The 13,106-nt window shown below is 42.5% G+C and overlaps 1 protein-coding gene across 6 annotated transcripts in view; it reads left to right on the plus strand.

Annotated features, from left to right (window-relative positions):
• Ryr2 (ryanodine receptor 2) overlaps positions 1-13,106 on the plus strand; it is a 605,596-nt gene that overhangs the window by 358,271 nt on the left and 234,219 nt on the right. For all 6 annotated transcript variants that reach the window (XM_047520965.1, XM_047520967.1, XM_047520968.1 and 3 more), the window contains exon 26: positions 10,953-11,112. In XM_047520965.1, coding sequence (XP_047376921.1) covers positions 10,953-11,112 — 160 coding nt within the window. The remainder of the gene's footprint in view (positions 1-10,952; positions 11,113-13,106) is intronic.

Genomic DNA, 13,106 nt, shown 5'->3' on the forward strand with positions numbered 1-13,106 from the left:
GTGTTCTCCAGACGTGTGACCAGTTGCAAAAGGTGTGATTTTATGGTGCATTTCATACATTTATGTTTGAGTGAACCTTTCTCTTCAGTTTCTGGTGTATCTAATGGTAACAGATGAGCTCTCTGCCATCAGAATCTATTTAAAAATCACATGAACACATTGATAACTGGGAATTTTCCTTGTTCATTTTTCTCTGCACTGTATTTCCAGTCCATTTTCCTGGCTCTAGCTCGTGCCATTGAGTGATGTTCTTTTGTCCAGCGGTCTCTGCCTTTGAGACAAATTGCAAGATCAGTTGCATTCTTTGTTCACATACATAATTTTTGTTATTAAAAAGATCATTCAGTTCAGTGAACCAAAAATTGCTGCTGTTTATCACAAAAACTCCTGCTTAATGATCCTCTGGTGACAGCTCAATCAGGTTTTTGTTCAGTTTTTTGAGAACAAAATAATTGGAAGCCACCTAACTTGCAAAAGAATTCATTATCCTGTCATTAGAGCTGTTCACGCACTTGGAGTTTTGGAATGTATGTGAAAAAGGCGTTATTAATGCTAAAAAGATGAAAAATAAAACCAAACGCAACAAACTGGTAAGTATAACCATTTCTCTTTGACCTGGGTAAGAAAATGGAAATGTTAATTTCATATTATCTCTGAAAGCATAACATGGTTAATAATTTTTATACTGCTCTCTGTGTGCGTATGTGTTTGTGTGTGTAGTGTGTGATGTGTATGTTTGTACTTCACTAAAACCTTGGGGTACAATTTATCTTGTTCCATTAATGGACTTTTTTTCTTTGCATATAACCTACTTGGTAAAGCTGGTTTTCACTGTCAAAACAAATGGTTAAAATAGTTGTCTTTTGTCATAAAAAGTTTGACTTTCTTTTTCTGTTGAATCATTTGGGTTAATATGTGTCCATGAAACAACCGTCTCAGTTCTGATTTCTAAATTTAAGACAGGGCACAGGGTTTGCAGTGGTTGTCTCCTAGGGAAACTGAGTCCTCTTCCCGTGCTATTAAATGAGAACTCCTCTCACCTGCAGTCTGTACTGTTTCTAAATTTGCCATGAGATACCATTTAATTTTTACTCCATTTGCCACAGTTAGGGAATTGATGGTAACTGGCATCAACATGGATGCAGGTCAACATAACCTGAAAGGTTGGAGTTTCAGAACCCTTTCAAGCACTTTGGCATCGTCACACCAAGTAGCCCACACCTTCTCAGCCGGCAGCTCCACCGTGGAGAAAGTGTGCACCGACAGACAGGCAGATACTGTCCAAAGCAGTGCTATTTGCAATAGCAAAAATAAACAAACAAACAAATAAATAAATAAATGGAAGGTTATTGGATGTGGATGGAATATTCTTCAGGATGTTGGATATAGTCTAATTGAATGCATTATCTGTCAACATAGGTGAACATAAAGAATAATGTTGAGGGTAGAAAGAACATCTCCCTGGGTGACATAAAGTTGAGACACAAGAGACAAAGGCAGTCCCAAAATACATGTGGAAATTTTCTGTATGCCGAAGGTGTTCTAGCAGATAAGTGGGAAAATGATAGACCACTCAGTGGAGCTCAGATAATTGATTTCAAAATGGGTAAGGAACTAGATTGCTCCCTTGCACCATACACAGACGTTTGCAGGATGAGATCTAATTGCATAAGACAGAAGGTTTTGAAGACAACAGCCTAGGCTGTCTTCATGATCTTGCAGTGGGAAGATTTGTTTTAAAAACAGAAAAAACACTCATCCTTACTTCATTTAAACCTTTAGTTCAATAAAATATTCTTGAAGAGACATTTCCTCCATATCCTGTCTAATGATGTGGCCATTTCTTTTGTCCCACTTTATCTTTCCAGTCATTCTTGTGATGTGGTGACACTTACTTATTTTCCACCCTGGCTTCCTTCACTGTAAAACCCCTGCACCTGATTAAATGCTTCATAGATACTGTTGAGTAAACAAAAAGTCGTCTAAATGTGGCTATATTGAAAAACTTACATGCATCAAAGGAAATGATAATCGAAGCAAAAAGACTTGGAGAACAATACCAAGACTCCTAAAAATTAGACGTCCTGATAAAAAAATTAGCCAAGGATACAGATGATTCACATCCAATAAACATGAAAGACAGTCAGCCTTACTAATATCAAGGCAATGTAAGTCAAAATCACAATGAGAAGCTATTTTGCGCCCCCAGGTTGGTAAAAACTGAGCAGTTTGGTGGGACCATCTATTAGTACAACTACTGCAAAGACTAAGGTAGCCTGATCTCTTAAAGCTGGAGAGTGCCCAGCTATTTCTTGATGTGAGCCTTAGAGAAGCTTTTGCATATACAATACACCTGAAAAGACAATTCATTATAGCATAGATTGTAGCGTCAGCAAATGGGAAAGAACTTAAAAGTCTACTGACTTGAGAATCTAAAACTAACTTTTAGATGTGTGTATTGGGATTCTATAGAGTAGGTAAAACAAATTCATTATAGCTAAATGACCCTGAAGGACAAATGTCAAACACATTACCTTGAGAAAAACAAAATGCTATGGATAGGCCCCGTGTAACACCGTTAAAACTTGAGGAATGTGAGTCGCGGCTCAGATCTGCTTTACAGAGCTCAGTAGGCCTAGGAAAATTATACCGAGGAGGAGTCGGCTTCAAATTCAGGCAGTCATCCCCTCTGAGGGGAAGTGAGGGGACAACGTGGGAGCTTCAAGTGTCTATGCAAGTTCTGACACTTTTGCAAAGGTCTGAACTGGAGTAATGAAGAGATGGTTGGTTACTAACGCCAGATTACAATCAGCTTTTTAAAAAAGTGAATGAGAAGAAGATAGCAGATTTAGTATATTGAGTTTTAAGTAGTTGAGAGAAGCCAGTTGGCTGGGTTCAGAAAGACATGGGGAAGGAAGCTTTTCTGATGGCCTACGAGAGACACATGGGCATGTTACTGAACATGGGAAGGAACTAGAGGAGACGGACTTTAAAGGAGAGAAGGGATGGACTAAAGGGAAGATTTTACATGACCCTGCCCATGTGTCCCAAGGTCTGCCTTCCAAAGAAGTTAATATTGACCAGGTTAGAGGAGAACAAGGTGCTAAGATCGCTGGGCGATCTTAAAGGCTCATCCTCCTGCACTGGAGGTATGGACCACAGCCCAGCCGAAACTAGAGAGGCCACCAAAGTGGAAGAGAACACGCACGAGAAGTTAGTCTTCATTCTTAAAGTACTTAAGCAAAATAGGACCCTCTTCAAAGGAGGACTGTTTGGGTTCAGACCCTGACACTCTCCCATCTCCCTTCTGCTGCCCCTGCGCTTCCTGAGTCTGACTCACTTGCTGCCTTTGCTGCAGGTGTTTTTCTGAGCACCAAGGTATTATTTTATATGGTGCATAGGTGCCTTCCAAATTGCTCTTGCATAACTGTCCTAAGTGAGGACGATTTCTGCTGAAGTCCTCGGACTGTGATCTACAAAAGACGTTGTGACATAATAACATTTTGCCAGATTAGGTTATTTCTACTTCCATCTCTTTTGCATAGAGTTTAGGAATTTTGAATATCAGTCAAGTCAGCACATTAATTGGTATTAAATTAATTTGTATTAATTGGTATTAAATGCTATGTTCCCTATTTGACAACAATTTGTATGTGCATTTTTTCTGGTATATAATACACATTGTTTCACTAAAATTCCTTAGGGGTTTTTGTAGATCGTAGGATTCATTGTGGCTTTTGTCCTTTTCCTGCCTGCTTCTCCTTCTCTCCCTTCTCTCAAAGCAAATAAGCAAGAAATGAAGAATACAACACATTGTCTATTTTTAAATTCATTCATCTTCCCAGATTTATTGTAAAATCAAGTCCTTTACCCACTGCATTGTTTGATGAGCATCGAGTTGAATTACTGTATTAAAAAAAAAAAAAAAAAAAAACTGAAGAGGAATCTGCTCCAAGAGCAAGTGACCCCTGATAGCTAATGTGCCTGAGATGAAAAAGACTACTGATTTAAATGAAAATAAACTCTCTGAACGCAAATGTCAGTTATTTAGGCTTTGCTTTATCACCTGCTCTTATTAAATCAACATAACACAGGAGGTCACAAGCTGATTGCATGTGTCTATCTCTGAGGGCGAAGAGGTGGTTGGCATTGACTTGGAAGAAAACCATATCAGAATTGTCTGAGGGGTTTTTAAAACTAGTGCTAGATCTCCCGCCCTTTCCCACCACCTCCTTTTCCCTAGTGACGTGAGGCTTCTGCTTGGGATGGGCAGTGCCATGGCAGGACAGGAAAAGCTGAGGATGATGCTCTCCGTGCGTGTGTGCATCCATTGACTTACGCTGGCTCTGAAGCAAATGTTTAGCTGGAGCTAACTGCACCCAACCAGCTGGGCTGGGCGTGGCTCTGTGGTAGCGCACCTGCCCAGCACGCACGAGGCCCTCAGCCCCTCCCCGGCACCACCTAATCAGACAAGAACGTGTGCACTGCTGATGTGACGCAGCACACACAGGTTACATCAGTACTACCTGAGGAAAAGTGTAAAACCACAAATTGACTTCTCTGTCATGAGACACTGTAACGATGAAGGAAAAATTATTTCCAATACTCTTTTTAGAGGTAGCAGGTAATTTTCACAGACTGCAAATTTAAAAATGCACTTGAAGGTAATGTTTTTCATTTCTTATCAGGCTTGATTTCAGATTGAAACCCAGTGGGCCCGGCAGCCAGAGATCGGCCTAACACTGGGAATGACCCTCTCATCCGTACGCCTCCTCCCTTCCCCTTTGCTGCTTGGTTTCCTTCCAGCTGTTGGTTTTGTTTTTTTCTTTTTTCTTGTTTTGTTTTTGTTTTTGTTTTTTTTTTAGTGTGTAAAAAAAATATATTTAAGAGAACATTATTCTGGTCCTGATATCCTTTTTCACACGTTTGCTCTGGGACTCCCTGATTCCTGTGAGAACACACTCCTTGTATAGATTTTTGAGTCTCTGTTGTTCAGAGATGTCGTGTTGGTGCCTTGAACTGGGCCTGAGAACATCCTCTGCTGGTGGGTGAATCAGAGCGTGAGGTTTGCCCCTGGGGCGCGCACCAGTTGGGAAGGGTGCCCCACCCTCAGCCGTTCTCATTGTGCTGGCTGTGGTTGACTGGCTGGTCAGCATTGGCCTCTGCTGGAAACGAATGGCGTTCCCTTCAGATCCCTGGGAGTGGGTCCACAGTGGGTCCTCCTGGCCCCTTGGGGTTCCGCTCCACCCTGACTCCCTAGGCTCCCTGGGAATCCTGGTAGCTGGCAAGCCCTCTCTGCTAGCATAGCTTTGCAGGGTCTTGGTGCAGGAAGGGATTGCTTCCACCTGACAGAGGGACTTGGTTTGTCACCACATCTGTTCTCCTGAGCACAAGGGCTCAGGGGTGTACAATGATGGGACCTGGCCATTTCCCTCAGGAGAGCAGGACACAGGCTGGCTCTGGCTCTACAGGGGCCTCTGGGGCTGCACCTGGGTGGGGTAAGAGTGCGGGCTTTCTTCTGACCCCCCACCTCTAGGCTCTGGGACCTCAGCCTGCCTTAGACCGGAGACCTTGGGTTCTTTGTCTTTCCTTCCCATCCCAAGGCATAAGGTCTGGTTCTTCAGTATCAGAAGAGATACTTTTTCTATCACAGGGCTATTCTCTGTGATGGTAAAAATTTCAAAAGTGAAGGGTAGATTTTGGGGTCTGTCTTTTAAATGACCCTTGGTTCTTTTAAATGAAGCAGTGGATGCTTCCTGATGCTACCTCATGAGGGCTGAGTGTTGGTGGAAGACCTAAAAGCATGAAGGAGCAGAGGTGGGGGCACAGGGCCTATGGGCTTATTAGATGTGTATTTTAAAATAAACATGCAAAAAGGCGTGAAATAGTACAAGAAATAGATCTCTTCTACTTTATTTTTCTAAGTTCTATGTCAAAATTAATTTTTCCATATTTGTTTTCTGGAGAATGGTTTTTGAATATTCTCTACTCACTTTCTGTGAAATGTCAGCCCAGGATTCATTTCTAGGAGATGTGCTTCCAGCAAATCTTGTTCTTTGGTATCTCTGGTGTGCAGTCATCTGAGAGCTTCCCATTTGTTCCGAGACGCTTGCAGGGCTGATTTGGTATTGAAATTTACAGCTAACATTCACTGAACTTGGACATCATCTTTCCATGTTTACTGCACATCTTTCACAACATGATTTCCAAGCTTCATTTAACTCGATTCATGCTAAACAAGCAAGCTCAGGAGGTGAGGGCGGCTAGGCAAAAAAGGAAGGCTTGCTTCTTAGAGTTTTTGGTGTTCTGCCGCAGTTTGCTCCTCACTTTAATTGGCCCTTGAGTGAGATGGTACCAAGTTCTTTTCAAAGGCTCTTTCCAAATACCTGCGTTCAGGAAACACGGGAGTCACAGGGGCGAAGCGTGAAACCAAGCTGCTACTTGACCTGAGGATTCCTCAGCGGGGCCAAATTCTGCAATGTTCTGTTTACACCTTGGGGAACCTGATGCAAATGGAGCTGGCACTTTGCCAGGTCCCCCCCCCCCATTTGTTTTGTTCTTTTTCCAGAGTTATTTAACAGAGAAATTTTACTGTAAGGAAAATGAAAAACAGCCTGTTTGGGTAATTTATTATTCATTGTTGTTTCTATTGTTTTGTAATCACTAGATTATATACTTGTCAAAATAAAACTGCAAGCTATTAACTATAAAAGTTTTCATATTTGGAAAGCCAACAGATTGGATTGGCTTAATTTCATCTGTATTCCTCAGAAGCTAATTGTGTAGATGACAAAGACCTGGCATGTGAAATTAGGGGAAATGAAAGCCGACAAGCTACCTGCTCAACAGATAGATTGAAGGAGAAAGGAACCCAGTGGCTGATTCTGGCAGAATTTTTCCAGGAAGTTTGAGAAGGTGTGATACAATACACAGAAGTGGTTTATATGAACTGTGCATATTTTGTATCAATACACTGGGTAGTGATAGGACTTTTCCCTCTTTTGGGGTCTATGGAATTTTACTTCTCAGGAATTGCCATAATAATCTCATTTCCTTTAAATATCTAGGAATCAGTCTGAAATCATTTGAAATCAATGTGATCCATATCAATCACATTCTATTCAAAAGACTTTGTTGTACTTTTTCAAACAAATTAATAATTCATATTAACTGTTGATTGACCTGTATGTACCTCATTAAATGGCATTAATATAATGAAATGGACATTATTTGCCAAGGTACATTTTATTACTTTTTAACATATTATTTGTTTTGGTATGATGGTTTGATTCTTAGTTCCTTTGATAAGATGTACTACAAATGGAAAAGTGGTTTTTTAAATCACTGTTCATACTGTCAATTCAAATTGGCAAAGCGTTCATTTCATGATGTCATCAGTTTCGTCAAATAGAGTTGGTTGAATTGATGAACTTCAAAGATATTTGTATTTATTTACTCTATAGCAATATGAGATGATTTTTTGTACAACCGATGTGGAAATGAAAAGGTTTGAGAGAAGTGATAGTAACTTGAGTTTGGATGGGATTATTCATTATTTAAAAGCACCATTTAAGCTTCTTTTAATTAATTAATTAATTTGCTTGCACAGGTAGAAAGCCAGGTAAGATAAATTTTAGTCCACATCTGAAAATGGGTGTGAACTATTGTGCTTCTTCAAACCACCAGATGCAAACCCAACACCATGGGTTTCCACTGTGATCATAGCTTAAAGCGATTGGGGAAGAAATTCTGCCTAGGAAGAGGAACACTTAGAAAACAAAGGGAATGCTTGTGTCAGTATTGTCCAGCTTCATGCATTAATAGAACTGTTCTATAATTTTTTGTTTGCAAGGACCTCTTTCTCTCCCTCCAACTTTTCAAAACTACCTTCCCAGTCCATGTGACATTGCTAGAAAACCTGCCTTAGATCTGTTGCCTGGAAGCCTTTCTCCTCCTTGAGGGCGCAGTAAGGCAGCCTTGGGTCTAATCAGTGATTCTTGTCTTTTTTTTTTTTTTTTTTAATCATTTTGTTTTTTTATTTATTTTTTCTTACCAGGGATTGAATGCATGGGTGTTTAACCACTGAGCCACATCCCAGCCTCCCTTTTTTTTTTATTAAAATCTTTTTTATTTTTACAGACTGCATTTTGATTCATTGTACACAAATGGGGTACAACTTTTCATGTCTATGGTTGTACACAATGTAGATTCACACCATTCATGTAATCATACATGTACATAGGGTACTACTGTCTGTTTCATTCTCCTATCTTTCTGTCCCCCACCCCCTCCCACCCCATTTTCCTCTACACCATCCAAAGTTCCTTCATTCTTACCCCCACCCCCACCCCCCCTCATTATATATTGTCATGCACTTATCAGAGAAAATATTCGGCCTTTGGTTTTGGGGACTTGGCCTATTTCACTTAGCATGATATTTTGCAACTTCATCCATTTACCAGCAAATGCCATAATTTTATTCCTCTTTATGGCTGAGTAATATTCCATTATGTATATATACCACACTTTCTTTATCCATTCACCAATCGAAGGGCATCAAGGTTAGTTCCACAATCTAGCTATTGTGAATTGAGCTGCTAGGAACACCGATGTGGCTGCAACAGCAGGCAACAGCGGGCAGCTGTCGCTGCACTGGCAGTCTGTGGTCAGTCTGCTGGCTGCTGTCCAATGATCAGCAGATGAACCTCGGGCGGTGGGTGGGTGATGGGTAGGTGAAGGGTAGGTGAAAGGCAGGTGATGGACAGGCAAGAGGCAGGCAAATGGCGGATGGGAGGTGCCAGACAGTGAGCAATCTGTACTCAAAAAGTAGTCGATATGCTGGCTGACTGCACGCAATCGCAGTAGATAAATGGGGTAAACAGCAGGGGATTGATAAGCAGCAAAAACTGCCTCACCAAGAAACAGATATCCTCTGCTTGAAACCTGACTTACGGAGCCACAAGGAACGCAGGCTCCCTCTAGTCCGCCATCTTGGATCTTGAGAAAAATCTTTTTAGTTTGAATCTGTCCCATTTATTGATTCTTGTCTTGATGCCACATCTTCATCATCTGTGTGTCCTGTGACAGCCAGGTGGGATGAAGGCCACTGGAAAGGGAGAGAGGGAAGCAGGGCATATGCTGCCCTGCACTGGGTCCCTGTGGGCCCCTCTGGGGACTGAGAAGAGGGGTGGGGAGGCCTGCGAACAGGGCTCTGCATCCCACTGTGCAGCTGCCTCCTGCAAATAGCATCCAGTTTGAAAATTAGACTCCATCAACCTGATTACTGTTTGGCATACTGAAGGTTCTGGATGCTCTTTCTTGAAGAAAATGTTAGCTGAATAAGAACTTGTATGTGTGACTGTACTCAGAGTTTGCAAATGCATTTGTACACTTAAGCATCAGAAATATGTAAGATCCAGTAATTTATTTGAGTGGGTAAAAAATCTCATGTAGCTTCTTTACTCAAAAAAAAAAAAAAAAAGAAAAGAAAAAGAAAAAGTAAAAGAATATTATGACCCATGTATGTAGAGTTCTGATTTAAGACAGAACAAAACTTCTTGTCTATAAATTTAGTGTAAATTGAATGACTTAAGCCAATAATTATTCATAATTGTTGCATTTGCTAGACTAATCTATTCTACTTAAAACAATATTTCTATGATTTTTGACTACAGATAAATTACTTATGAGATAGAAATAGGAGTAATTAAGGTAAAGGTAACTTTAAAAACTATTTTTGCTGCAATACATTGAATAAACTCTCATTGAATGTCCCCCATGAACTGGACACCATGCTAGGTGCTGGGGACAGCCGTGACCAAAGTGGAGAAACTTGTTATTCTCACAGGAGTGCGGCTTGTGATGATGTCAGCCATGAGCTGGAGAAAGATGATTTATAGCTTGATTTTAAAGAGTGTTTTTTCAAATGTTCTCATGCTTTTTTAAAAAAAAGTTAGTATTATCTGGTGAATTTTCTTCATTTTCACAGAAGGAGAATCTTTGAGATGAAAATACATGTTTATTTACATTTAATTTGACAAAATTAATTCCTTCAGAAACTATTTACCAAAAGACTGCTATCAGCTGAAAATTGTTTTTGGTATAATGGCAGAAAAATGGATAGATTCAAGGTACCGGTGATTATTGGGAATAAATGAAAAGAACGAGCCAGAAGCAGTTGAGACCGGGCTTTGTGGCTGTCTCAGGAGTGCCGTGGGGCAGGACTGTGTGGATGGAGCCCCTACCCTTGTGTGTGTGCTGAGAGGAAAGCGTTTTCAGCTTTGCATTCTTCCAAAGATTAAAGCTTCTGACTGTCGTAAGATGTTCTGTCTCTCACTCAGAGTGCGGAAGTAGCCCTGGCTCAGAGTTCCCTAAACTCCAGGAAAATAAGATGAAATTGCGTTTGAGATGATTGCATAACTGAGATTTTCTGTTCTCTTGGTGCCTCTCTTATTTAGTGACTTCCTTGGTAACATAACTGGGGATGGTAATAGGAAAATAAATTACGAACATGTTGGCATTTCCCTGTAGAATAGGGAACAGATAGTAAAAAGATATGCTGATTTATGAAACAAACATTATGTCACTATAACATTTAAAAGTTGAAGAAAGTGAGAACTTTACAGGAAGAGAAATCCATTAGAGGTTTAATAGTTTACCAGTGTTTTGATTTAAACTATTCAAAAGTCTTAACTATTGGGAGCTCAGCAATAGCATCTTTGAAAAGTGAGTAGGTCGTCTCATTTCTGTTGTGTTGGTGTGGCAGTGGGAGCAGGTGGGCCGTGTGGCTTTTCTGCCTAACTGTGTCAGCTGGAGTGAGGGGGTGCAGGCTTGCTCACTTGTCCATCACCCCTGGGTTCCACTGTGGTTTATGGAGTAGCTGGGATTGGGGGAACCATGATAGGACGCTCAAGGGATTGTAGATTTTAATCATACCTTTCTTTGCTTTGTAGTTACCAGCTGACAAGTGGGTACAAGCCTGCCCCCATGGACCTGAGCTTTATAAAGCTCACCTCCTCTCAGGAAGCAATGGTGGACAAGTTGGCGGAAAATGCCCACAACGTGTGGGCCCGGGACCGAATCCGGCAGGGCTGGACTTACGGAATCCAGCAGGTACACAGGCGTCTTGGCATGCACTCCGAGGTTCGCTCCAGTGGGCATTAGCAGAATTTGCAAGAGGAGGGATGAAATGATGCCCCCTCCACCTAGGGTCTACCCAGGGCCTTAGAAAGAGCTGCATGTCCGGCACTGCACAGCCAGCGGGTGGGAGAAGCAGGACTGCGGTCAAGTCCTCGGACCCAGGAGCCACGGTCCTCCGCTTTCTTATCCCAGTGCTTCTTGCCAGCTTCTGGTGGGATGCCCTTACTTGAAGACTTTTAGGAATGAACTGGATTGTTGCATTTAGATTAAGAATAGGGTTCCATATAAAACCTGAAACATGGTTTGGAAAATGCATTTCCAAAGCCTTTCTAATCCAGTGGTTTATGTCATTTGGAAGAAGATAGAAACCTTGGCATGATTTACCCCATAAAACCCTATGGTATTTTTGAATTGAATCACACTGGTCATGATCGGCGCACACGTCAGCACTACCTCTGCTCTGCAGTGTGGACGCACGTGCTCATGCTCATCTGAACCTCTAACAGAGAGAGGGGTTAAGGAGCCTTTTGGTTCTCTGCAAAAGGGACACTCACTTGCCTTGAAGACCGTATGTCTTGCAGACAAAGCAGGATTTCCCTGGTGTCTGCCTCTTCCAGGAGGGGACTCCTTCCTCTGCAGGTGGTTCCTCCTCCCCATAAGACGCCAGGCTCCATCTGAGCCTTTGCTCCATTTCTTCTCCCAGCTCCCCTTACTCACCACCTTTCCTGCTGACACAGAGTGTTTGCCGGGTTTGGGGATGCCATTGTCTTTGGTTTTTCATCTCCCTCTGGTTAATGTTTTCTAGTTCAGAACTGGACTCTAAGCAGTTTGAGAGTGGGGGTTGGTTGATGATCCTCCTCTGTCCTCTAGCACAGCTGATGGCAGACTTGAGCATGCACTGGAACCCGGGGAGTCTGATTCCCAGGGCACCATCTGCACCAAGTGGCACTCTCTGGAGCTCTGGATTTCCTAGATTGGAAAGTTGGGGGACATACCATATCCAGAGGGAGGTCGCTGGACAGTCTGACTGGCAGCTGCATCGGCAGTGCAGAGCCTCTGCTCTTACTGCATGTTGGTTTGGGATTACTGGGGAGTGGCCCTCCCCGGAGCTCCCACCATGTGGTTTGACCCCGTGGGAGTAGATGTTCGGGCATTCAGAATTAGGTATTGCAGTTGAACTTGCTGGAGAAGAGATGAAACATTTCTAGCTCCTGTCCACCAGCACCCCGCCGGCCACCACAGCTTCGTGGTTTGTGAGAAAGCATAGGGACATCCACAGCCTCCCAGTTCCTCTTTGTGCCAAAGCAAGTTAAGAGTTGATTGTGCTTTTTGAAATAAGGAAACTGCAAATACCACAGCAGAGCCTCAGTGAGTGGGAAGAAGTACTTTCTTGAGGGACGTTGCCTACACACTTGGAGGGTGGATTCATCTGTGTCCATCCCTGAAGTGAGTTTTCAGCTTCCCCACCTTCTTGGTGACATTCTAACCCCATTTCCACACCAGAGCCTCTTCCAGGATACGCTGACGCTGTCTGGTAGTCACTTCAGTGTCTTGGTGTAACCAGGTGCGGGTTGATGGAGTCCACCTAGTGCACATCGTCCAAGCTCTGGAGGCTGTGGAGTGGCTGCTCATAACATGCTGGATCCTGTCTGAAGAATGGAAAGCGGCCTCGTGTCGCCTGCTGACTCAGAGTCACCGAGGGGCGACCAATACTAATTAGGCTCTGCTTGTTACAGAGACTTGTCAGGGAGCTGTGCTAGGAAATTGTATGTCCTCTAAATTAGCCCAGAGCCTTGCAGCCTGGCAGGTGGGTTGAGGCCAGTAAAGCCAGCTTTGGTGACTGTCCTCCTATTTCCCCCCTAATCACTGACAGCCTGCTTTAAATTGGTGCCCTCATTCCTGGCTGCAATCTCTGGTTTTGATGGAGTTTCAGCAACTCCTGGGCCTGCGAAGACAAAGGGAGTGTG

Source organism: Sciurus carolinensis, chromosome 12 (assembly GCF_902686445.1).
Source record: "Sciurus carolinensis chromosome 12, mSciCar1.2, whole genome shotgun sequence".
NCBI lineage: Eukaryota > Metazoa > Chordata > Mammalia > Rodentia > Sciuridae > Sciurus > Sciurus carolinensis.